The sequence below is a fragment of the Ischnura elegans genome, chromosome 4, assembly GCF_921293095.1.
Source record: "Ischnura elegans chromosome 4, ioIscEleg1.1, whole genome shotgun sequence".
Classification (NCBI taxonomy): domain Eukaryota; kingdom Metazoa; phylum Arthropoda; class Insecta; order Odonata; family Coenagrionidae; genus Ischnura; species Ischnura elegans.
In genome coordinates this window covers 119,679,179-119,706,441 of record NC_060249.1, presented here as the reverse complement: position 1 = coordinate 119,706,441, position 27,263 = coordinate 119,679,179, and the positions used below count along the sequence as shown (strand labels likewise).

Here is a 27,263-nt window from a genome sequence, read left to right as displayed (position 1 = left end):
GTAATCGCTACCTCTTACCTACGGCCGTGTTTTTCTCTCTTCTAATGTTTGAAATCACTGTTACATTTTATCCCCATTCATTTTATTTAGTTACTTCGCGATTTTTTTAATTTAATATCAATTTATGGATTTTAAACGAAACTCCGAATTGTGCCTTACCACGGCGATTACTCAAGGGATGTCATGTTGCGCGAAGTCTTTACAAGCGAATATCTATCGAACCCGGGTCTATGTGGAAAAAAGCCGTGGCACTTTTTCTACCTTAGTTTCAGTTAATAACATCCGTATCCAGATCCTGAACATCACTTTGGCGACGTCTCCTTCACTGGAAATATTGCAATGTCTTATTTTAATAATTTAATCTGCATTCATTGTTTACTTAGTCTTTTTAAGCCGCAAAAGGTAAGACATGTTTTCATGAGCTCGGCGATTTTCCGTTTGCACTTGATTGTTTGTTGGTGATTTATTTGGCCAATAGGAATGTAGCTATTTCTATTATTCTACTATCCTCTGTTTTCCGCCGAACTTCGAAGAAATTGTCCTTGAAATGGTGGAAAAAGCAGAGCCCGTGATGCATCGCATATGAACCGTTACTGAGTCCGTAATAAGGCCTGAAGATGCAGAAAAGGTCATCAAAAATCACTCTGCAGTCAACCGCCCGAACGGTTATGTAAGGAAGGAGTTTAACATTTCAACGAATAATTAATCGCTTGAGAATTCAGTAGTCATGCGACATCCCCAACACCTCACACGACTTAATAGTTTAGCTCTAGAATAACTTTACACGGACTAAATTAAATAGGCTCTGTATTTACAGTTAATAACATACTGCATTTGTCAATGCTAGCCATAGCTAGTATTATCAACTAGTAGCTTATGCTTAGCTAATGCATGATATATTTGCATGCTTCTCTTGGCATGTTATAACTCTTGCATGAATCTCTCACGGCGCTAATTCCTATTACCAACTAGTAGGTTTATTTGCATAGTCGTGACTTGAACCCTTTAACCTTTCTTTCCTAGCATGTTACTTAACCCAATCCACAAACTGTACATGGAATCATTACTTTAATAACTTTCGTCGTATAAATACACTCGCCATTTACGTCCTCTTTGAGCAATGTGCATATACAATATGTCCATTTTTAAAAATGCCTCTTTTAAAAATTGAAAAACGTGTAATTACTTCGGACTCCATCTCTCACAGAGCTCTACCACATCTACTACTCATAGCATAGACCCAATCGGCTACTGAGCTGAGCCTTAAAGGGACATAAACAGCAAGACGTAATGTGAATCTAATCTGAGGTCAAAAGAAGGAAATCCTCAGACAAGAAAGCGCTTCATCTAAAGAAATATCTCGTCATAAATTTCAGGGTTTCGTGATACTTTGGTGGGCCTCCAAAAGACCCCAAGTACACGAGACTCGAGCCAGGTGACCAAATCAGTATGGAATTAGCAGCAATAGCAATAGCATTAGCAATAGTACTGTGAAAAATCATCTGACTTACAACTAAGCATACTCACTCCCTGCTTTCAATAGTGTTTAATTACGAACTTTCCCGTGTCTGTAAGTGCCGTGAAGGCTAAGGATGCAGGTTGCTTCATGAGCCAACCTTACAACTTTTTAACCAACCCGGCCCCATCAGTTAAGTGGGTCTCGTTGGTGTCTATATATTACTGAAAACAATAGAGCACTCGAGTAACACGAAAAAGAACATGATGGACAAGAATAGCTGTCTCGAATATTTCCCAAATTCTTCTTGAAATGAGACTTTGTTTCGAATGACGATATCCGTTAGATACAAAATGAATTTTCGTCATGAAAAATTTCATAACGATAGCAGCAGGGCCGTTTTAAGGTCGTTGTAGGCACTTTCAAAGTCGTAGGCCCTCCCCGACTTCATTTTTAATATTTTTCAAAACTCCACCCACACCTCTTTGCTATTGGAAATCTAAATGAACTTTCCGCATTGTTAATTATTCTGTGCAGTGATGATGTTGTAATTCCGGTGTTACATCATGCGCTTCGCATTCGTTGTTTATTGTTAATCGTGTGCTTCTTCCCACACAGCACATCGTTGCCAGAGGACGTCCGCTGTGCGTCCGTCGCGTCCTCTCAGTGTCCGCGGATTTTCAGGACAGCCAGAGGACATCCGCCGGCTGTCCTGGCCATCCGTCCGCACACTGTCCTATCTCGGATGTCCAGCGGACGTCCAGCTAGTGTCCCATTACGCAGGGTTTGGGAGTTTTGGTTTCCTCTTAAAATACTCACCTCCTCAAGGAGGAACTCCGAGAGAAAGTCTCGTGATCCTCCTCCGAGTAGGGAGTATAGGAGAAGGGAGAAAGAAAAAAAAACTCTCTCTCGTTTCTGAAGCCAGAATACTTCCTCACGATCGAGGAAGAGGAAATTTTTCGTGGAGGAAGAGATATTTTGAGGATTATTTTAGGTAACCAAATGTAATCCTCTTGTTGGAGTGTGGACTCGGAGGAAATTATAAACTATTTAACGAAAAAAAAATTGACATTTTTACCGCTTCTATAGTTTAAGAACAACAAATGTACGCTATTTTTAAGTTTTATATTGTTTATAACAATTAATTAAGTTTAAACAAAGTTAGCAACAATTTAAGTAACATTTACGAGCGTTAAAAATTTCTACATGCCTCACGGGTTAAACAACAACAATTGAACGAACAATTGAACTCTCTACATTATTTATAACAATTTTTAAAGTTTAAATAAATTTAGCAACAATTTTAGAAACTTTCAAAAAATTAAAAATTTCCGCATGTTGTACGGTTGAGAAGCGTTGGATGAACAATAAACCCGTACTTTTCATGATTATAAAAATTACTTAAATTTAAACAAATTTAGCAACTTTTACAAAAATTAACAACAGGAATAATGGAATTTATCGATTTTTACTGAAATTTTATATTATGTACCAATGTCCTGCGGACGTCGCTTAGCCGTCTCGGGGACATTCCATTCCTACAGGTTAAATGAACTCTTTCAACTTATTGATTAATTAATATTTACTCTCAAGGGATTAAAAAATCTCAGAGGCGATTGATTGGAAAGTATTTTAATGAAACATAACGCTTTAAATTCATTTTAATTTTTAATGGTAAGAATTCTCCTAAAATTATCACGGCATCGATGGCCTCATTCCCAGATTAGAAATTGTAATTGTCCAATTTAAGGATAGGCAAGTAGAAGAAGTAGTAGAAGATAGAAGGTAAGTACTGCCGTACCTTTACTTTATATCGAAATTCTAGTTTTTTTGGTGGCGAACGAATTTTGAATCTACCGCTACCATGGTTCTCCACATTCCTCCGTTCCTCCTTTCCAACAGAGGAACTGGAACGGAACACCGGAGACAGCATGGTGGTTTGGCGGTTACAAAGATGCTGCTGCAAGTAAGTTTGATGTGACTTCTAAATAATTTTTTCTTGGCGTTCACTGGCGGCAGTATAGTGTTTCCGCATGCTCCTTATATTTCTTATAACTCAGCCTGTAACATCTCGAGGAAAAATATGGCTCTGCTTGGAACAACATTACCGTCTTGGTAAAACCGTTACTTGGCAACTAAAGGTAGCGTCTTTTTCCGTTGTTCATGGTGAAATTTTCGCTTTTGTTCCTTGTTTACATGATATAATTTAAAGTGGAAGTTCTTGTACTATAGTCTCTGTACGCGAGAACGTATAGGAAATAATGTAAGTGCTAGCGCATAAAATAGAACCTGTTATTTTGATAGCGTAGGCTACGGCTGAATTTGTTGGAAGTCCCAACGGTCCGTTTGGTTCCGTTCCTAAATCAAATCAAGTAGGGTTCTTGGCAATAAATATAACTAGGAATTGTACTTACGTGTAACCGGGGGATTTTGCAACACGCATGTATGATTAATAGGTTTCACGTAAATTATTAATTCTTTGAAATCGGACTACACCGTGTGATTTCTTTCGATATGTATAGTTACGCACGCATCGAAAAAGAACAATAATGTTATGATAGGATAACCACCAATGTTTAGCCTTTTTACAAAAAGTTTTTATACTCTTTATATGTTTGATGGAACTAGGTTAATAATTAAAAACTTTAGGTCCTAAATAAATAAATGATCTATTATGTCAGTAAAGATAAGGCTTAGGGATTGAAAAATTACAATGCCGACGTAACTTTTATAGCGTTTATTATATTTTTTCTGCCAAACTTTGCTAACCTAATAAAATATAAACTAATTTAACTGCAAACTAAGTAACTGTGCTATTAGTCATCCATGCATTTAATTTAGTGGAAACTATAGGACGACTGTAAGAAATTCGGGATGAATCTAAACAAGGTCTAATTGTAAGTGATATATTGTGTAAACAAACCTTAAGGCTATGTTTTATGGTTCATTTATTTGCTCAAACTGCTGCATGAAATCTTATACCCAGAAAATAGAACTTGTGCATCTTTTCGTACAGCCATCGGTACACATTTTGGTGTAGAGTATCGTGAACCTGATATATTTACCTGGAGGCATTTACTGACTATAGCTTTCATGTAGTGGAGTTGAATAAAAATAGTTCATCTGTATTTTTATTTATTTCCTATCTCTATTTATAAGTTTGTATGTCTCTCTTCTTATAATTGTCTGTATACTTATTTGTCTTCATTCTTTACAGATGTTGCATTTAACCAGGACGATACAGCCACCAATTCTAGTGTGGAAGTTACAGTGAAGAGTTGGCTGGAACATGCTTAAGCGAGGCATGTGAGAGAGGTGTAAGTATTCGTTTGATTATTATATAGGTTTGAGCAAGGAGGAATAATTTTGGCCTGGATACTTTTTTGGCAAGTTGCTCCTGTAAAGGGAGCTCATATAAAGTAAATTTAAATAATTATTAAACATCTTGTAATACAAGGTTCACCCTTCCATGCTAAAGGTAGAGAAAATAGTATTGTTATGTATTATTTTCAGATGCAGATTCCACTACCAAGTAATTCAAACATTTGAAAACAATTTTTGTTCTGCATATGGGAGGTATAATTACCAAAAACGTGGTTGAAAAGGATCTCATGCTCTATAAAAGTTCGATGTATAGCACCTGTAGAACTTAAGAATGGGATAACTTATTCAACAGGGATAGTAGTTGCACAGTACTACAGAAGCTACTATTTTCTAGTAGCTCTAGCTAACTAAGATGTTTTGAAGTAGGTGTTTTTGTAGGAGCTATAGAAATTTCAGTAGCTCACAGCAGGCCTTAGCTGCTATTCCCCTGTTATGTCTCTGTCGAAATGTGAATATTGCCAGTGAGCTAGGTTGTCACTTTTGCCTTGATACCAGACTACATTAGAAGATCTATTTTAATTATTAAGATTGGAAGAATTCGGAGATCTAAATCATGGAATGGCCTTAACTACAGCAAGTTTTTGCTAGTTTTTCAAAGTTTCTATTTTTTTAAGTTGCATCTCGGCCAATGCAGCTAAGTGGTTTGTGTGCCAAATCAGTGTGGCTGTTTTCACACTAATCCCAAGAGATCTAGTTCACTTAAACTTCCTCCTTTAAATTTTCTAGTTTCCTTTACTCCTATATCATATTCAGCTCTTCTGCATTAGTCTTCCTTAGCTCCAGCTTATGTAACACTTTTCTTCACCTCCACAATTCACTCTAGTGTAGTCATAATCTTCAAGGGGAGACCAATTGTTCAGAAATATTATCCTCCATTTGAATGCTTTTTCCAATATCTTTTTCGAGACCTCTACTAAGCTGTCTGGCAAGGATGGATCAAAGAATTTTTTTCTACATGGTGCACCAGGGTCTAACAGGCAACAGTCTTCTCATATTTGGGATTAAAATCTAGTTCAACAATTGTTCTATGAAAAATGTTCTTAATCATAATATATACATTACTAACACATTAATAATTTTACTCAAAATCTTTTCTTATTTAAGAACAAGAAAAAGTCAAAGAAAAGTTTGTAAAATGTATTCAGCCTGTAATGGACAGGTTTCCTAATTTTGAAACCTTAAGAATGTTAAACACGTGACTAATAAGACTGTAGCGTCCTGTCTTATGTAATCTGCTTGTTGCGTACAAGATACAATTTCTTGCTACAATGAAATGTTTATATACTTCATTATTACAGGAGCAGTGCAGGAGAGCAAGACAGCCCCTGAAAAGGATGTGGAGGTTGCCATCCAAAGCTGGCTAAGGCACGCCAAGGAGAGGTTACAGGGGAAGAAGAAAGTTAAATAAATCGTATGTAGTTTCTGGCATTGTACTGTTTTAAGAAGCCAAATAAATATTGTGCATGAAATTGATGCCTTATTTATTTAAATTCTTGTCTGGACCTATTATTTATTAGTATCGAACAAAATGCAATCCTAACCTAAACGTGTCCTGAAGGTGTCCAGAGCGGACAATTTCAGGTCGTCCATAGGCCACCTTTTTTACTGACATGCGGACTTGCAGCGGACATCATTTTGTATGAATTCGGCTGTCCGTAGGATGTCCATAGGCCACTTGGCGGACAATCACCGGATGTCCGAAAGGTGTCCGTGTGCTGTGTGGGTTGTTTCTTAAGAAAATTTAAATTAAGTTTCCTTTTCTAAACTCAAATTGATGAAAACGTATCTTCGGTCAACGAAGGGACAAACATACTTTACAGAGGTATAGCGATTAGTTATTAGCGATCTATCGTTAAAATGATTTTAAGCGTTTCAGCTGTTCACGGTCTAACATCTTCACTCGATGAGGTGCTTCATAGCACGAATTGCTAGCGATGAACTCAGTTTTCCATCGGCAAGGCGCGTTATATATTCGTAGTCTAATTAATCAAATGAAAATTATATATTTCCTTGAGTTCATAAAATTATGCGAATCGATATTTGCGCGCGTCAATTTTTACAACTTTATTTAATGGACACATACCTTTTGGCATAGATATACCTAAATGTTTTCTCAGAATATTCCAAGCGTAGGTATTAGCAGAGGCCTTCGGTTCTTAAGTCCACGATCATGGTAACATGCTCATTTAATCCTGAGTGTGTATATTTAACGTCATTTGACCCTTAAAATGTAAGTCCCATTAGAAAAAATTGGATGTTTGATAGTAATTTCATCAATCTTTCTTACCTTTTGGCTTGTTCTATTTCTAGGGCAGAATTAAAAGAAATTATTTTGAAAATAGAGATGTAGGGTAAATGCATGTTGGTTGTATTGAAACGTGTATTATTTAAATTACATCGGAACAAAATATTCATGGAATTATGCTCTATGTAATGGCATGGCATGATACAGTGCCACACGTTCAATCGATAGAGAAAATAAGTAGGCTACAGATAGATGATAGGATTAAAGTATGGATTAGGGAATTTTTTAAAGGTATATCTCAGAGGGTAAGAGTAGGTGAAGGGTATTCTATGGAGATAGCGGTAACATCAGGAGTCCCGCAAGGAAGCGTATTAGGTCCGCTTCTGTTTTTAATATACATTAATGACATCCATGTGGGAGTTACGCTCCAAAATACGCCTTTTCGCGTATGATTTCATAATATAACGAAGGATCAAAAGCAGTGAAGACCGTTGTCCTTCAAAATGACTTAAGTAATATATCTTCGTGGATAATCTCCAACAAAATGGATGTGAAAACGGGAAAATGCAAGCAAATTACATTCACGTGAAGGAGAAACAAGGACAATCGGTCGGATCTATCTAATCTATAACTATATATAATATGTATCATAATAGTATGAATTTTTGGCAGGCCTTAGATACAATGAGTTTTCGGTTCCTGTGGGTTGATTCTTCTTCTTTCGGCGGGATCTGGTACATAAGTCTTTATTGTTTGTGTCACTATTCTCTTGTATCGGGAGGTTGGGTTTCTGTCGATCTTTTGATAAGTTCCTTCCACAAGTAGTTCTTCCATCTTCTTATCGTATTCTTCTTTCTCTAGGACGACCGTCGCGTTGCCTTTGTCGGCTGGTAAATCACGATGCTGTCATTTTCTTTCAATTTTCGAAGGGCTTCTCTCTCTACCATGGTGGTATTATTCCTCTGGCTTTTCCTATTCGTTCTGAGGATTCGGCAGGCGTCTTGTCGAACTATCTCGCTTCGCTGGGGGGCAAGTGAAACTTGCCGTCAAGTCATTTCTAGAAAGAAAGACGTCCAGAAAATTCCCTGCCAGCATCCACCATTGATGCTCAATAAAGGCGACATGGCCATTAGCCCTCCGGCATAGGGGAGGAAACGTTGGCCATTTTAAAGGCTTTATTCAATATAGTGCTCACTAAATATGGTCAGACTATATCACTGTATTTGTCGAGGCGCCAAGAAAGGAAAACATCCTACAGCATATGCAACCAAATAGCCATGATAGGTCACCCACTTGACATATCTGAACGAAGAATGGCATATGCTACAGGAAATGGATGGCTTAAGCTATACTATGCGAATGTCGTTTCAGCAATCCCGAGCAGTACCAAATTGACATCCAATTTTTAACCGTTGATCATTTCTCCTACCTATCTCATGCCGTTCGTGTTTTGTTTTATTTCGTCAGTATTTTGCTTTATTTGGCTGGGTATTTTTTATACACTAACGTCTAAACATGATGGACATACCAATTCAGTAATTCTGAGTAACTAAAGCATGATGGATTCCATAATCCCCAAAGACGATGGGCGAGTTGCATATCGAATCGTCGGAAGGAGACATAGAGGACTTGATGCGGTGCATAACCTGAGTAACCTTTACTGATAATTGATAAATAATTAGGGCACTTAAGGAAATCATTAAAAATTTAAAATAAGGATTAAACGGCAATTATTACGTTTGTTGCCAAAAAAACGACGTAAAAAGATTGAAAACAAGCCGTGGATTCGCCTGTTTTGGAGAATCTATTTTGGCGGTATGTCTGTTCCCTGCACCTTTCGCATCTAGGGGCTTTTTGGTAAATTCTGAAATTTTCATCGTCAAATGTTAGACGTATCCCTACATGGCATCAGAGCTTGTCAGAAATTTTTTGCCCCTGATTTTGTTCACTGACCGGCACAATATGTTGACGATATCAAGCCTTCATTCAGACTGTTAATAATGTTGTCACACGTCAATGACTTCCCCACCAGTTTTGCATCAGCCCTTGTGTTTTTTTCAATGCTGTGAGTAGAAATTTCCAACTCCTATTTAAATATTTTAAATGAATGATGATGTTTGTTATTATTGGGAGATAGAGTGGAGTTGTCACAGTCGTACTCCGTGAGAGACTTTATTTGTATTTGAAACAATGATTGAAATAGCGATGAGAACATTTCATGCCATCCCTATACATTTGCTTTTATTCCATTCACAGTCATTGGAATGACACAAGTTGAAGGCAATTAAATGGCAATTCCACTTTTATTGATATAGGATGGCAACAATACTTTTTTTGCTGAACCAAATGGCCGATAAAAAATTATAAATACATATTTAGCCTATTAAGTATTTATTTCCATGAATCCAGGGTAAAAAACACAGCTTCAACCCTCTTCCAAACAATGAAACACTCCGTTATTCACAGAATGATTTCACAAATCAAAATATTTTTTCTATCTCTGAGATCTGCATGCATCATTTCCATATGTTTCCGCCCTGAATTGTTAGGAAAACAGAAGTGAAACACATAGCATGGCATTGGGAGAGATGAAATGGAACAAAACACTGAGCTCATACTGGATCATAGATTTTGTCATTTAATATGGCATCCACAACGATCATGTTGCCGTTAATTGATTGCCTCTATGAATGAAGTGAAATGGGTTTTTATATGGAAAGTTAAATTTTAAAAAATTCCCTTCAGTGAACCTGCTTAAAATAAATATTTTTTGGAGCTACTACCACTATTTGTAATATGTAGCTGGATTTCAAGAGAGATTATAACATATTTCTGAAACTAGAAAACATAGAGACAAGGTGTTTCACATGTTTATTGCACAAGAAAAAAATATTTTACCGGAAGCTATACACATCAAAAGGTATATATATTACACTATTAACAAAAAGACAATGGAATTATTTGTGTGACTTAAGTAGCAAATAATTTCTCCACAACTTTGAATCCTAATCTATAGAATCGACACTTTCATTCCCGACCTAATACCTAGGATAACAATATCACCTGAGAGTGACCTAAGCTCCATTCCATAGGCTGGTAAAAAAAAATTCAACAGCAGGAAACTATCATGGTAGGGAACAAATGGGGGAGACGTAGGTCTCATATAAACACTTGTTAAGTGCATACATGTATAAATACATCCCTGTACATATCATAAACTGTTCCCATGAGTACAATGACTACACATACTGAGTGTGACAAGCTGCAATTATTACATTATATTCCTTGCCTTTGAACAAAATTTGAAAGAGCTCATTTACTTCACATTATGTTATGTAAAGATAATATAAAAGTGCAAAAATCAGGCATCAAACTTTTATGACATTAGCACCTGCAATGAATAATATACATATGTACTGATCCATATGAGATCTGCCATTAGAAAGCTGTTTCAAATGACATAGATTCTAACTCACAACTCTAACAAGCTGCTGAAGGATGATACTATATATTTACACCAATATCTCTTCCTTAAAGGCAAATTTTGATATGGGTTTCCCAGGCTAAATGATTAACCACATCAATATTTTTTTCAAATAAAAGACTGTCTTGGAGGTTTAACAAACAACTTGACATGTCAACAACATGATGTGTCAAAGCAATGGTTGGAGAATATGAATTGAAAATTACAGAGTGAAGTTTCTTTTCTATTCATTAATCTCACAAAGTGAAGGATGAAACCTTAAAATGGGCTCAATACACTTCTGAGGCTGAGGAAACGCTCTAAGTGGCAGTCTGCTCACACTCTCTGGGGGAGAGCTTTGAGCACCCACTTCCCATGATAGCATCCACTTTGCAAGTGGGCTGGGAAATGCTCATACTATTAAGACTGTGAAGGACAAAGTGTACAACTCGATCATCAAGCATTACTGGAAAAAATAATGTTTGGCTGATAAATATTTCCTGTTTGCCTTTCCCTTGCTTTTGAGGTCCTATTTAAAGAAAAACATTCATGAACAAGACCCAGGATTGAAATTTCAGGAGAGGCACTCATTCTGTATTCCACAAAACAATGCCATGCATTGTCTATGATGAGAGGTTACTTATTAAATGCACTGTCCCACCTCTTTACTGGCAGTGATGGATACACATGAGGTACCAACAGGTGGCAATGGGTATCGATGAAATCATGACCAAATAGCACATATTAACTTACTCAATATCAAAATATGACATGATTATCGACCAATAAGTTTGAACTTTTGACACCATGGGTAATAACTAATTACATGGCTAAAATTGAAGTAATAATGGTTGCAGATCACAGTGTGCTGGTTATTTCACAAAAAAAGGGAAGTGAAAGAAGTGATCACAATACAGAGGTACATTGCTCACATGATAGACCCAAGAGAGTAGAGTTTCTAGAATAGAAGGTGAATTCCACATTAATATTTCAAAGTATTACGTATGTCTACGTATGGTTGCTCAAGGATTGGCTGATGGAAAATAAAATTACAGCCATTGGCTGCTGGAGGAGGTGGCCACTAAAAAGAGTAGTACTTAACATTGTTTACATGGAAAATACATTTGGATTGAAGGAGAATTTACATGATAAATAAATATTATGTTTGTAACCCCCAAATATTTCAATAACAAATAGATCACCGTCAGCTCCCATAATCCTGCTTAAGAAGAGATATTCTTTCCTGTTGTTACTCCTGATTTTGATATGTCAATGAACAAGGACAAGTGTGTGTAAGGGTCCAATGTGACTAACATAAAAAAACTACTTGCCATGACAGGATATGCTAGAACAGTAGCTCTCGTAAATTGCTCAAATGGCACAAAATTGTTAGTGTACATCAATAAGAACACATGATCCTAAGAATAATTTTTGCTAAGTAAATAGGCTAGTTCTAATTCACAAGGTTCACACTGGTAAGTATCCCATATTGTGTGCCTGATCTTATGCCATACAATGCAGGCTAAGCTTTGAACCTGGCATTCATTGAAAAAATTTGATCCACCTGTAGGAAGATTTATGAGAGTTATGATTTCTCATGCAGGTAGAGCTCACCAAAATTTCTCTATTTATGAATCAAACAGTGGCATCCCTTTTGAACGCACAGTGCCAAATGTGGTAGTAAATCTATAAAAGTTAATACAAATTTACAAAACAGAAACATTGTATGGTCCACCAAAAATGAGTGTTGGTTGCAATGCATAACACAACACTAGCAAACCAAACCCAACCAATTAAGATGTAACCAATCTTTTATGTCAGCTATGCCGAGTGCAACTATTCAAATTTTTGGTGAAGCTCCTCAAAGTTAAGCTTGATATAAATTATCATAACTGGTTTTTGTACTAACATTGCAAATATTCAGTTTTTCTGTTACACAGTGTAGTCCTTCCCAGGATTAATTGTACACTTCGACTCAGCTAACTATATCTCATACCTACAATGTCCTCGACCATGAATCTATTACAATACCAGTTCAAAACTTAAATAGATCACTGTAAATATATAGCACAACAAAATATAACATCCAGAATGTCAAAACTATTATAAATAAATAAACAAAAATAAAAAATTTCAAGGTATTTACTTGGGGAAAATATGGCCACTTGAAATTCCAGTCTCTCTTGTGAGCAGTATTCAATCATTGAAAAAAAATTGCAATGGAAGCAGCTTTCATATTATTGCAATGTTTTTCACACGTGGTATCCAAGAAGAGCTATCAAAAACACTGATATACAAGAATTAATGCATTTAAAACATGCTGCCAGAAATGATACAGTCGCCATTTACCTTCTTCACAAAATAATTATTTTCACAGAGATTAACGAGGTTTTCCGAAATATACAAGGAGGAACTGGCCTCTATGTTCCAAGAGAGCAAACACAAATATACAGGCACTTGATGAGCAACATCTATTTGGCTGTGTGGTAGAATTTAAGGCAGATCATTGCTCTCAGAAACTGAAGTTGGAAGTTTCAATCGTTGTGCCTTCATTCATAAATAGACATTAGACTTTCAAAACAATCTGAGAATCACTGTCCAATGGAGTATAGCTGCTCAATTTTTAACTGAACTGGACACTGGTAATCATCTTCTTGGCTGTGTGTTGCTAACGGCTTTTTTCCCAATTGTCCGACTGAAGAGAGTATTGGAGATAGCAATTACAGGGGAGAACAACTGGAGAGGAGTATCACTGAAAATATAAAAGAAAATTACAATTTTACCAAATGCATCAACTAAATTAATGTTTTCTGATTAAAGCAAAAAGTTATGGTAGTTCCTGAAGCTTAAAGAAAAGCTAACATTATAAGAACCATCCCAAATCGTAATACCATACTGTGCACCATCAATGCAATGGAATTATGAGCAAAAATATGATACAATAATATGCATAATATAATAGCTAAAGAGTGGTTTCACACATTAAAATAGTACATATCTGGAACTATGAATATATTGGAAAATGGAATAAATTACGTACTATCCATTTAAAACTTCTCAGAATTAAATTAAAACAAATTTGCCAGGTGACTGAGAGGGCAAGTAACGGTTCATGTCTTTCTTTTGTTTAACATTTGCGTACTTTGCAAACTGAATAATCTAATTCCTTTCCTTTCCACCTAATTCTAGCCCTTAATTTGCCCACTAAAAAGTACAGCTTTAGAGGATTATTTTTACTCAACTAAGTCCACTATTCATAAACGAGTCAAAAAGGTGATTTCGAAAGTCGATGCATGAACTCTTCTACATCATAAACTTAGGAATTCTACTGACAAAAGATGGGCGGTCCCTTGCAATGGCTACAGTGTCTCGAGTACATCTCAGCCAAAGAGAGAATTCCAAACCCTCCAATTTTGCGATTGGTGAAAATCTGTGGTGGAATCATAGATAACTTACCAAACTCCAGTAACTGGTTCTGCTTCGTTTCCACTTATAATGAACAATGGAAATAATATTGAGAAGACACAGCCACTGTAATTAAAAAAAAATAAAGAATTAAAACATGCTGTTAACTACCACCTTGATCAGCATATGATTCAAATTAGATCTTTAAACACAATTAAAAATTTAAGATTTTACCTTACAATATACGATGATGGCATTGCTGTCAATACCGCAAGGGGAAGGCCAAATCCGACAAAATAAGGCCAGTTCCCCTCCAAGAAAGTCAAACGCTTGTGAAGTTCCCAACCCATGTTGAACCACTTGTATTCAAAGGCATACAATGAATACAAGAGGCACATGTGCAGTAAGCACACAATGTCTCCTACAGGAGCAATGGGGAGCATGCTGACAAGCATACTCTGAAATAAAATTTACATTAAAATGTTTTAAAAACCATTCAAATTAACATACTAAAATTAACCAAAAGGTGACATGGCATCTTAGAAGCCTAGAAAAATGAAAATATTCAAACCATAGATTAAAGTGGGAAGAAATATGCAGTTTCCTTGAGCCAATGCCACCCTAGCAAGCACTAAGCTTGCAAACAGTACAAATTGGCAATTTTGACATGAGTTTTCTATGATGAAGTACTCTTCTCCTTTGTAAATAATTTTACTAACCAGCTATTCCTTTACTCAAAGAGGTTTTATCAAATAGTCTAAATTTACAGTTCCTAGAAACTTCCAAAGATAACTAAGAATTGCTAGTTACTAAACAAAAAAAAATAAACAAAGAAATGCCACAGATTCCCATTTGTGCATGAGCAAGCTTAAGTCACATACCGGAAAAATAAACATAATGTGTTTCAGTGCAATTGCATTTTCTTGCATTTTAACAATTAACAATAAATTTATGACATAGCCTGAGAACTTAAAATTTTAAATTCAGCATTTTAAGCTGAAACAGATTTTTTTGTTGCAGTTTCCCAAAAGTGAGCCACAATACAAACACATTTTGGCAAGCTTTGGAAAAAATGCGTTCTCTAGTAACTGAACTCTACGGATGCAAACTAAAAGAGTCAAATGGAGTAGAGGCGCATGAGGAGGGGCAGTTGCACCTCCTTAAATGCGGCCTGAGAGCTTCTCTGCTCTTTTGGAAGAGTCGCATGTTTTTGCTGACTCACTCGCTCACTGCCCTCATCACTAGGAGTGACATAAGAAATCAAATACACATAGAAATAGAAAGCCTTATATTTTACAGATATTCCTGGATAATTATTACCGTGTTTACTCGCGTAAGCAGTGCCCTTGTGTAATTCCTTGCACCCCCATTTTCGTGCCGGATCGTGAAGAAAAAAAAACTTCCTGACGCCTTTTGGATAATATAGGAATTCGTGATTTATTGGTGGATCGATAAATTTATATTTCCATGATTAATAAGGTAAAATAATGTTATAAATATAATTCCTGGGTTTCCTAGTTTCAATGCTCAACTCTGGAGAAATAAACGATAAGAATTTGAGGGAAAATGGAACGTGGCTTATTTAAAATTGTGTAAGCCGCGCGACTGCATTTTTTCACTGGCATTTCCGGAAAAAAAGTGCGTGGCTTCTAAGGGTAAATAAGGTAATTCTGGATAAACAGTCCTCTTCTGGATTTGTAATACAACCACCATAGATAGGCCTCTGGAGATTACAAGCCCAAAGAAATTGGGTGTAGCCAGTGGCAGATCTATGGGGGGCTATATCCCCCCCCCTTGGGTATCCAATGTACGCTAGATAGAATGGTAATTTTTTTCCGACCCCCACAACAGCTGGAATTTTAACCCCCTCCACCCCCCTTGTCCTTATCCTGGATCCGCCACTGGGTGTAGCAATCCAACATAAGTGGTGATTATAATTTTAATAACAGCATAAAAAATTTCCCCAAACTATGTAGTATTTTTCTCTTAAACAAATACAAGCAGTGGCGGCGCGTGCGTATACGCATGTTAGCAAGTGCACAACCAAAGATGAATGAATAATAAAAGAAAACTATTCCTTTGCAACGAGAAGGATAAAAATCCTGTCTGCATAAGCAAGAAACATGAAGCTCCGAACGCTACAGCTATCTCCTTTTCGAATTCACCGCTCTACAAGTGTGCGATCCCGTGGCATCGTGCCGGGCGCATATTCGGTTTATGCGATCGCTTATGGGTGCTCGGGCGGGACGAAGTAAGCGGGGGGGTATGTGCTGTTCAAATGGGGCGATGGGAGCAGACTCAAAACGATGCGAGTGCGCACGCGCATATTTTTGGTGACTGACTCGCAGGTAGTGTAGTGGTGTAGCCGCCACCTACACTACCTGCGCCCAGGATCCTAGTCCGTCTACAGAGTCATCTGTATGGCCGTTTTCTACACTACTTCCTCATTGGGCGTAAGGAAAGGTGAACGAATTTCACCTACCGTCACATGTAAAGGTGTGTTTATAATAATTATTTTAATGCATGATTATATTATTTCTGTTCATGCAATTTCAAGGGTAGAATATACCAGTGATATGTTTTGCTTGCTATGTATTCTATTACGACGAAATATGATGCTCATGGATTAGTATTAACATAATATAATTAAATCATCCTATATCTGCTCTAATGCACACCCTAGATAAATTACCACCAGCCGCCACTGAATACAAGGATATTGTTTCTGCAACATATGTCATTTACTTTGACATTCCATGACTTTCCAGACAAAATTGAAGTTCCTTTCAATTTTCCAGGATTTCCAAAAGAGTGGACACTCTGAGAAGAGTATGACTCTTAAAAACTTGCGCTGTAAAAATTTCTACCACTCAGTTTCAACAGATCACCCCATTCCAATGCCTTCCCACCAATTGGTGGCTCTCGCAAGTCACACCGCTTGCCTTGAACACTATCTTGACATCAGATGAGCAGAGGAAGTGCATTTGGGCATGGCCTACGTCACACCAAACATTGGCAACCGCTTATTAGGAGCACCCATCTAAATAGAGTGCAAAGGGCCCCAGTGATTTTCTATCAAGCCAAGATTTCGTTAACTTTTGAACCTATTTTTCCATTGCCATCCACTGAGGCAAGTTTCAATGACCCGCAAAATTGAATTCCAAATGATCTATAGGGTGCAAAAATTTTGGCAAATGAAAATATTACTCATTAGATGCGTGCACCATTCAGTTAAGTTTTGATGATTCATTTCAGCAATTACCCCTATTTATTAGTAGGTGAAGTAACATATTAAAGGGAATAATTTACCTGCACCAAGAAGAGAGCTTGGACTAATATGCTGAACAGTGTGTCTGCAATCAACTTACTAACACTGGAGAGCAGCTGTGGTCTTCCTCTACTGTACCGATAGGCTGAATCAGCTATGTCCTGGAAATTAAATCGTAATAAATACAAAAGATATACTAAGAGTAATTTCAGAATTTTTGACTGAGAGATAAGGATGAAAATACAATAATGGCTCATTGATTTAATGAAAATTAAGCATGTATTAGTTCATTCCTGCCTCATTAAATATAGAATTTCCATTGAAAATATTTAAGTGGGGCTTATTTTACTCGTGTTTTTTTTGGACTACCATTAAGAAATACAGATTATGATTTCAAAATGAAAAACATTTGGTTATGATAAAAAAAATTAAATAATAACGCATTTGGGATGTCTATTGGCAATGCTAGAATTTGAAAATAAATACTACATGCACTTGAGATATGTAACTGAGGGTAATGGCTAACTACATGGCGAGGAGAGTAGATTATATTCACCTGAAACCATAAACTGTTCACAACCTTGCTCAACAGGAATAATGGTAATACCCACGTTGCACTGAATGTCCATGATAAAAATGGTTTCATCCAATACCACACAGACTTGTCCATTCCAGGTGAATGACCAAACAGGAGTGAAACCAAATATCGAAGACATGGTAGCACAATTGCTTCGAAAATGATGATACTACACCAAAAAACTACACCATTCAATGCACAACACTGAAGAGTTCTCTTCAAGACTTTGGGTTCTCTGCAATTTAAATATTCAGTGAGAGGCAATAACTGACCAGAGGCATAGCCAACATTACATGATGAGAATCGTAAAAACATAATTCATACTCATGCTTTTTCGGCGCAGGGGTTCCTTCTCGTCCAACATCTTTTCTTCGGCCAACAAGCTGCTCCTTCGAAGGCGACTTTAAGGCCCTCTCTTTAATGTTTTTATCCAAATAAAATATGACGATTGTTCCTTTGAGGCTATCCACGAATCCTTTGAAGATCGCGTACAGAATTCCCTGATAACGATTGGAGTTAGTGAATGTTTATTATTTCGCAATATGCATCTAAAGAATAATGGTATTTCACATGAAAGCATCTTTCCCATAATATCTAAAAATACGTTACCGAGCAATTATTCATAATTACAGGGCAAATCTTCTTTACTACAATTAATCATTAGCCACAAGCGGTATTGCACATCACAGCTGATCAACGTAAACACGTAATTACAAAGAGAAGACAAACGAATATCCTCACTCCTCTCGTTAGTCAATTTTTCTGGGCGGTTTATTGTTGTTATTGTGCATAGCCCAAGCAGGCCCTGTTTTTGACGTATAGTAGTAGATAATTTCTCCAACGAGATAGTCTTTGATGAGTTACCTTCCCTTGCGTTGAGCTATTGCAAATATTAAATATTGTGTCAATGAGGTCCAAAAGTTTCAATCTTTTTGCGTACATTTTTTATTGAGCCAGTGAATCTTCGCCGAAAGCGATTGTGTTCCCCTGGAACTGAGTTAAATAATGGTGATTTACGGAGTTTACATCGTTTCCAAGTCTGGTGGGCTTATATATCATCATGATCACAATGTTCCGAAGCTGGAAACTGAAAAAACATTTAGTTTCCCTTTGGATTTAAAATTGGAATACGAGAATAAAAAAGTGGTCGTCGTGTTTGGGCAACGGGATGGAATAATGGGTATGGCTAAAGAATAATAAATGGAATTATAGTTTATGTGAATTATTAAGTTCGGTTTTTGTTTATGCTATCATTTTTTCAGTGGGCCACGTATTGATGGCTGTAAATGGATCGGTGGTTACTAATCGACAGTTGGATGACGGTCGCGACGTTTTTGATGTCATACAGTCAGAGTCCAACTATCCACTCAATTTGAAGTTTGGTCGCCCTAAAATGACTACCAATGACAAAATATTTTTGGCTAGTATGTTTTATCCTTTATTTGCTATAGCCAGTCAACTAAGTCCAGAACCAAAGAGTTCTGGTATAGAAATTCTAGAAGCTGATACATTCAAACTCCATTGCTTTCAAACACTTACAGGTATACTGAGTGGTTACTTGGCAATTTTTTATTGTTTTGTCAAAAATATCGATGTTGTTTTCTATCCATTATTTCTCTTTAATATTCACAGGAGTGAAATTCATGGTAGTGGCTGAGCCATCGCAAATTGGAATAGAGAGCCTTCTTAAGAGAATATACGAACTTTATGGTGACTATGCACTAAAGAACCCTTTCTATTCGCTAGAAATGCCCATCAGGTGTGAACTGTTTGAAAATAATCTCCAAAATGTCTTGGAACAAGTTGAAAAAACTGGTATCAGTAACGTTTGAATGATGAATTTTTATGTTGTTATGTATCTGTGTGCGATTAAGTTGATGTGTAAATATACATTTATATAGTTTGTTTGCTTTTAGTTTCATTTTCATGCCTTATTTTCAAACATCCAATGGTGTGGGTTGACAGCAACACAGGGTATGTTCCAAATGTTGTTTTAAATAAGACCATTTTTGGATTGAGTTGGTTTCCACCTGTAACAACTGAGTAAAATTAAATTTCAGATTTGATTTTGAAGTGCTTTCATGGAATTGGTCAACCTCATACCCTCGAAACACTCTCGAGAACATGCAGTGAGCCTTTTCCTCAGTGTTAATTCAGATTTCTGTATATTACTAAAGAAAGGTAAACTTTTATCATAATATTTAGCCACCTGTTCATTTTATTTAATCAAAGTTACTAAATTGTTTGTCATCACTATATGTATGGTGAAACTTTATGCATCATAAACGCTTAAATAGGAAATTCCCTTCAAAAAAGCCTTCGACTTGACAGGGATTCAAATGTAGATTTTTGGTCAGGAATGCTATTACCACTTAGCTGTCATTACCAAGGTTCATGGTGCTAATATTACCGTGGAAAAGAAGAATGTGGTTAGCATGGTGATCTGTGCATTGCTGTGGGTAGCCAAAGGTCTTTGGTTCAATTGCTCATGGTTCCAGGGAATTGTTTGCCCTTCAGAGAGTGTGAGTTAGCGAAAGCTTTATCGTGGGAGCTCAAACAGGCATTGCTTCAAACAGTACCGAAGTTGAATTCTCGTTGACATTCTCTAGGCATGTGACAGGGAAGACCTTCTGATGATGGTATCAAAAGAAAGTAAGGGAGTATAATAGTATCACCAAATGCTGTTGCAGTTCCCTTGCATGTTAAGCTAATTTATATTCATTAAAATAATTATAGAGGTTGGATTACATATTTCACCTTATCTTCTTTCCTCATTGATGGAAGGGAGTAGGCCCCCTTACGTAGTACGTCATTGGGCATAGGTGTGATTAAAATAATGTCTGCTGCTGGTCATTGAGGGATGGCTGTTTTAAAGAGATAACAAGAAGTCAAAACTAAGTGGGATGAATAAAAGATAGATGCACACAACTCGATCAACTCTGGCTTTTGATATGGGCTTTAATGTTTCTTGGAAGCTATGCATCACCCAATGATTATTTTATCGGAAAAAATCCTTTTACTAACATCACTTATAGATGGATCCATTTCTAGCTTGTGAGGCAAAATATTTTTTCATTTTTAAACCCTACGATTCTTGTTGGTAACTTCCTCCGTGCAGTTTACCACTGTGTTCGTCACAGGATTTTGGCAAAGATCATCAACTGATGACACACAAGTAAAGGAGGAAAAACCTTTGATTCAAATTGCTGGAGTCAACAAGTCAGCAGAACCTGCGATCTGAACGAACAACCTTACAAGAAACATTACCGTCTATCTTGCTATCTTCGACTCCAAAATTGAAAATCGGTGTATGGATCTCTGGGTTTTGGTCATCTCAGCAATGAGGCGCTAGTTGTGAATTCCAGGGGTTATGATGAGAATCAGTTTGTTAAGACCAATTGGCAATAATCTCCCCCTTGAAATACCCATCCTCCTATCTCCTCTCCTTCGAGACTACCAATCACCTACTTTCATAAATCCCCCCATCCCACTTGGATCCTGTGCATCAAGTGCTCCCTTGTTCTTCCCTTCCCAAACTGCCTCATTCATCCCACCCTCCAGGGTCCTCAGAGAGTGAAACAAAGCCACATGGCCTGAGCTTAACCGTGCTCTTTCAGTTCTTCCATGGAGGGAGGGTCTCCAGTAGAGGGCACTGAAGTGTTAAACGGCCTTCTTCAAACTACCATTGATGATTTTGTCCCAGTAAACCATCTGTATAAAAAATACCCCTCTGCCATTCCCTGTAGACAACCCTGGCCCTGAGAAATAAACTCAATGCCTGCATTTAGAAACGACACCCAGGCCCTCTGTCCCACATCTTGTTCATTACCCAATGGTGCCATTCATGCTTTCTCCATTCCTCAGGACTATAACAACCACATTCAAGAAATTTCGGATGGAATTAGTGACAATCCGAAAGAATTTTGGACCCTTATCACTTCAAGAAGAAAGTCACTCAGAATCCCTTCCTCTGTTTCCTGCAGTGGGCTTAGTTCTCATGTTGAAGAGCACCCTGGTGTGTTCAATGAGTATTTTTGTGCCAACTTCAACACTGCCTCTCCAATCCTTTTTCTCCCTAAGCTTCTAACCATACGCCACCATTCCCTTTCATTTATTTCCACAAATCCTGAAGAAGTTCTGTCCTTTTTGGTAGCTCTGCCCAGTGGCACAGCAAGGCAAGGTTTTGGGGGTTAAACCCCCCCCCAGAGCTCAGAGAAATATTTAAATTTAATACATTTTACTTAATAGGATTGATATTACTAATAGAATAGTGTAAGGAGTAATAAAGTATCCCTCAGAAAGCCGTAAAACTCACCACTTTGAACCGTTTATTTTAAAATTCCTCAATTTATTAATCTTGCACCTACCGCTTATCCTGGTGGGTATTCCATACAACCACACACCCTGGTATTAGTTGCACCTAAACCCCCCCCAGCCTTAATTCCTGGCTGCGCCCCTGGCTCTGCCCACCTCTCAGGCCTCTGGTTCCGACAATGTCGGTTTGCTCTCGCATCACTACCATCCCTTGCATCCCCATTCCTATATCCTCTTCAACAGATTCTCCTCCATGTACACTTTCCCTGAGCTCTGGAAGAAGGCAAACGTCACTCCAATTTTAAAATGTAGCCCAGAGGTATCATCGAGAATTATTGTCCACTTTCCATTCTACCCTTACTGTCCATTATTTTTAAGTGTATCAAACGTAGTTGTCTTCTCTCTCCTCTAAATATACCCCTATCAGTATGGCTTCCTTCCTATGATAGGTTGCGTCTTTCTAACCTCCCTGTACTACCACCAACTCTTTCAAATCCAACTCACAACTCAATGCTTGCTACGTACAGACTTATCCAAAGCCTTCGGCACCAATAATCACTGTTTGCTCATGGATTAACTTCAACACCGGTATAATATCCATTTAAATTTTTGAGCCACAGTTTCCTCAGTTCATGTTACCAACATGCTTTAATTATCAGCACCTCATCCTCTTTCTTACCTGTTAAATCTGGTGTACCCCAGGGAAGAGTCCTTGGTCCCCTCCTGTTTGCACTATTCATGGATGACATTAGTGATGCCATGATCCCTCTTGATTGTAATTTTCTTCTATACATGGACGATTGCAAATTTTCAAGAAGATGGATTGCCCCTCCGACTCTTATTCCCTTCAATCCGCCATCAATTTTGGCCACGACTGGTGCTCTACTTGGCTGCTTTGAGTTAACCCCTCAAAATTGGTGCTGATGATGTTTGAATCAATCCCCAGAAACACCCATACACCCTCGTTAACAAATCTTTCCCTACTGTAACTTACCACTGCTACCCAGGAGTGGTCTTTGATGACAAATTAAAATTTCAGGAACACACATTACGATGATTGTGAAGAAAGGAATGGCCAAAGTTGGTATACTATATTGAATAACTACCTTCAGGACCCTATCGCTTTATTGATTATCATTTTTTCTTTTGGCTGTACTCTCCCCATCCTGGAATACTGCTCACAAATTTGGTCAACCGCCTGTCCTACTATTCTAAATTTGCTGAACTGCCCTATCAACTTCTTTCTCATTGTAGTGCCATTGAATCCTGATGCTCAGATACTATTCCCACGGGTGGATCCAGGATTTTGTTCTGGGGGGGCACAAGGATGCCTCGCAATACAAAATGAACGCAATGATAATGGGACCGTATTAAAAATCTTGCATATTTATAAGGGTCTGGGGGTGGGGGGCACGTGCCCCCGCGCCCCCCCCCTAGATCCGCCTATGACTATTCCCATTAGTCTATCCTTTCCTCTCTCAGGATTTCCAACATGGCTCACTGGCATGTTTTATTTGTTTTGAATTTCCTGCTTGGAACCTTCAGCAGATCTCTCCGGACCAATGACATCCCCTCTTTTGTTTTCAATTTCCTCCTCGCCCCTTACGTAATAACACTTTGCTTCATATTCTACGATTCCATCTCAGTACCCCATTTTTCTATCAAATCCCTTCTGTTTAACTCCTGTACTTCAATATATCGTTCCCTATACCTCTTCTCCCCCTCCACTCGACTTCTGGGATCGAAACTTAACTATGAGCGGCGAGGTTTTGATTAATTTAGTTTTGTTTCTGGGAGTAATGTTTCGACTTGGGTCGATACCAGTGGCGCCGACTCCATGGGGCCTGAGGGGGCCCGAGCCCCCTCAAAGATTTGTTTGGGGGGGCGGAGCCCCCTCAATAATTCAAGAAAATAATTATGTTATATTATGCTTTGTGAAATCACAAAAATATATTGGTAATTTTTATTTCCCATGTTTGACGATAGTTACCTTTTAAAATAAATTCAACAATGTATTAAAACAAATAATTATAAGGTTGAGCAGGTTAACTGAATCAGGTGGTGTGAATCATGATAGTGTTTCGGTGCTGCGACACACTTTCAATTTAGCCTCTTCCCGGGGCAAGACCTCGGATATGGGCCCCCCCAATATTTTTTATAAGTCGGCACCCCTGGTCGATACTAAACTCCTTGTTGATTTAAATTTCGTTCGGGAACAAACCTAAACCTAGGGCTCATATTTTCGTTTCCCTCCGGATCGAAACGAATGATTTTCGTTTCGTTTCACTTGCCATCCCGGGTTTTATCATGACCTTCATTAACTCTATCATATTTGCCGCGAGTGAACACCACTCCTTCTTGAGTAGTAGCAAAGTATACAAAAGATGGCTCTGTTCCTCTACGACAACTGTGACACCTTTGGCCAACTTTAGTACTACAACTACTGTGCATTGAATTTACTTAGTTCATTTGTTATAAATTCCGCACATCAGTTGTTTGTTTTTAATAAAAAGCAGTTGTGTGTTTATGTTTCTGTTTTGAGAAGGTGAGGCACATGCCTTATCTTCTTAAGAAAAACAGTAATGACTCTTAAAAAGAAGGTAAGCTCCTTTGCTCACATACAATCTATGGTCCTTATAATCTTTGGCCTTATTGTCATATTGAAAGGGTCATTTTCTTTCAGTCAACCACCAGCTCTGAATCAACTTCTACAAGTAACAGTTCATCTTCGTCATCAAGCTCCTCCTCATCATCAGGAAGTGAATCGAGCTCATCAGATTCAGAAAATTCATCTACATCTCAACCTAGTGCCCGTAGTCCCGCCAAAAGCAATGCTTCCACAGACTCTGACGCGGCACGGAGTACAGTAAAGAAGAACCCAACTCCTGCTAAAGTTTCAACTTCTACCACAGCTGCTAATAATGAGGGTTCAAAAAGTAAAATTAAAACTCGTTCTAAGGGAAATTCATCGGAGGAGGAAGAACCCCCCAAAACGGCTGCTCCTAAAAGGAAGCCCGTTCCCAAACCCAAAGCGTCGGCGACAGTGACTCCACATAATAAGCATTCCAAGCCTCAGGTGAAGCATGTCAATGCAAGTAAAGGTGCAAACAATTCTCGAGCTTCCAATAATGTAAGCACTGGTCAAAAATCAAACGATAAAGAGTCGAAGGCTACTATCAAACAGGAATCGACTCCTCAGAAGAAGCAGAAGACTAAAAGTATATTTAGTCCTGAGAATAGTAGTGAGAGTGATGACCAAATACTTTCCCCCCCAAAACTAACCCCCATGAAAAGTACTGCTAAACTCCCCGCCACAAAACCCAAGCCAAAAATGAAAGAGACCAACTTGGCGCCCGTCAAAGTGGAGAGACCAGCGACGTCGTCGAATTCATCGGCATCGTCAGCTACCTCAGGTATTTTTGAAATACTTACATTAGGCAATGCCCTAGGGGTCAGTTTAGTGAACCCACCCGCTTTGTTATTGGCCTTACCCGCTCTCCCATTACTGCAGCATCTCGCTGTTATTTACCAATTTTGTTAATAACACACCTAGCCTATTCTACATTAAATTTCACTCTATTCGGTTCTTCATCAGTTTTCCAGTTTGGGTTGTGTTTTTGTTTGTAGCTTTTTTGGAAAAAATAAATTTAACCATATACAGTGAAAAATACGTCGAGATTCATGATGCTAGAAAGAATTTTTGTTGTGATTTCACCTTATATAACGTCATTGGAATGTTAAATGTGCACATTTAAAGGTTAACCTTGAATGCATATCCCCAAATGCGGAGGGAAGGCCTGTGAAACATATGTGTGCCTTGCTGGCTTATATTTGGTTGGCCATATGTTGTCTCAGCAATATTGTTGAGTCAAGTTTAGATACGAATGACTAAATAATGGGGTGAGATACAGGAAAAGTAATTACTTCACTGTTTTCTGCATTTTTTTATTCATCATCATTACTCAACAATCCCAAGATTGGTTTGACGCAGCTCTCCATTTCTCTCTCCTATCTGCTAACCTTTTCATAGCGACTTATTTCTTCTCTTAAACATCCTTTGTAACCTGACCTATGTAACTTCGGGGCTGTCCCTTGCTCTTTTTCCCTTTCACTTGTCATTCAACGATAGACTTCATCAGGCCATCATGCCTCAAAATGTGTCCAACTAAGCTGTCCTGTCTTCTTCTTAAGGTTTTTAGGAGGCTTCTCTTTTTTCCCATTCTTCTTAGACTTCCTCGTTACTTACACGGTCAATCCATTTTATCTTCATCGTTCTTTGGTAGCACCACATTTCGAATGCTTCCACTCTTGACTTCTCTGCTGCTGTCAACGTTTAAGCCTCGCTTCCATGGAGAAATATACTCCATATATATCATCTGATGAATTTTTTTCTTACTTCTATGCTTGTAATCTCAGTTGTAAGAAGATTCTTCTTTTTGTAGAAAGCCCTCTATTCTACTGACTATTTCTTTCTTACTTCGTCCATCATTGGTAATTCGGCTTCCCAGGTAAGAAAACCCTTTTACCCCTTCAATCTTGTGCTTCTCTAGGTTAATCTTTGTCTCAGCCTCCTCTCTTTTGCTGCAAACTAATATCTTAGTCTTCTTTTTGTTGATTTTCAGCTGATATATGGCCAGTGTCCTTTCCATATTTGTCCAAGTCTTCTTCAAATCATCCTCTGTCTAGGCTATGACTGCTACATATATTTTTTTCTGGAGGTAAACTAGTCCCGCATTCGGATCTCCGGGCGGAGACTACCCAAAAGGGTACATCAGTCAATTGTGACTTTTTAAATTATGTATAAATGATGTAAATGCCATCTGTAATGTAAATAGTACCCAATTTTTAAATTACTTTTACAAAGCATATGTAGACTATTTGTTATGGGCATATCTGAACTATTTATTGATTTTATCCTTAGTAATGGTGTGATCTATGACCGTGATCCGTAACTGTATTGCAATTTACAAATTTTAATCTACGAAGAAGATTGTTGCCCTTAACTTTTAAAAGAAAGAATTACTCACATGTATGACGAGTATTTTCCACTTAATAACTTGACTGGAAGTAAGCATTTTTGGAGCTCAATAAAGTTAACCCTCCAACAAACATTTTAACATATTTACACAATGAAATTGAGCATCAAATTCT

General features: G+C 37.7%; 3 protein-coding genes across 4 annotated transcripts in view; 2 read left to right on the top strand and 1 right to left on the bottom strand.

The window, feature by feature from the left end:
* Positions 1-9,937: 9,937 nt before the first annotated feature.
* On the bottom strand, positions 9,938-18,519 carry LOC124157959 (etoposide-induced protein 2.4). The gene is made up of 7 exons (XM_046533073.1): positions 18,408-18,519; positions 18,123-18,298; positions 17,778-18,033; positions 17,263-17,382; positions 14,188-14,411; positions 14,005-14,079; positions 9,938-13,300 (listed from the first exon to the last, which is right to left on the bottom strand). Exons 1-7 carry the CDS (start codon positions 18,420-18,422, stop codon positions 13,195-13,197), a joined length of 972 nt encoding a protein of 323 aa, XP_046389029.1. The 5' UTR covers positions 18,423-18,519; the 3' UTR covers positions 9,938-13,194.
* A 24-nt stretch (positions 18,520-18,543) lies between these two features.
* LOC124157960 (trafficking protein particle complex subunit 4) lies at positions 18,544-19,705 on the top strand. Its single transcript, XM_046533074.1, has 3 exons — positions 18,544-18,978; positions 19,061-19,339; positions 19,431-19,705. The coding sequence occupies exons 1-3, from the start codon at positions 18,804-18,806 to the stop codon at positions 19,628-19,630; spliced, it is 654 nt and encodes a 217-aa protein (XP_046389030.1). The 5' UTR covers positions 18,544-18,803; the 3' UTR covers positions 19,631-19,705.
* A 4,873-nt stretch (positions 19,706-24,578) lies between these two features.
* Positions 24,579-27,263, top strand: part of LOC124157958 (histone acetyltransferase KAT7) — a 104,085-nt gene continuing 101,400 nt past the window's right edge. For both annotated transcript variants that reach the window (XM_046533072.1, XM_046533071.1), the window contains exons 1-2: positions 24,579-24,712; positions 24,796-25,525. In XM_046533072.1, coding sequence (XP_046389028.1) covers positions 24,695-24,712; positions 24,796-25,525 — 748 coding nt within the window. In that variant the 5' untranslated portion in view covers positions 24,579-24,694. The remainder of the gene's footprint in view (positions 24,713-24,795; positions 25,526-27,263) is intronic.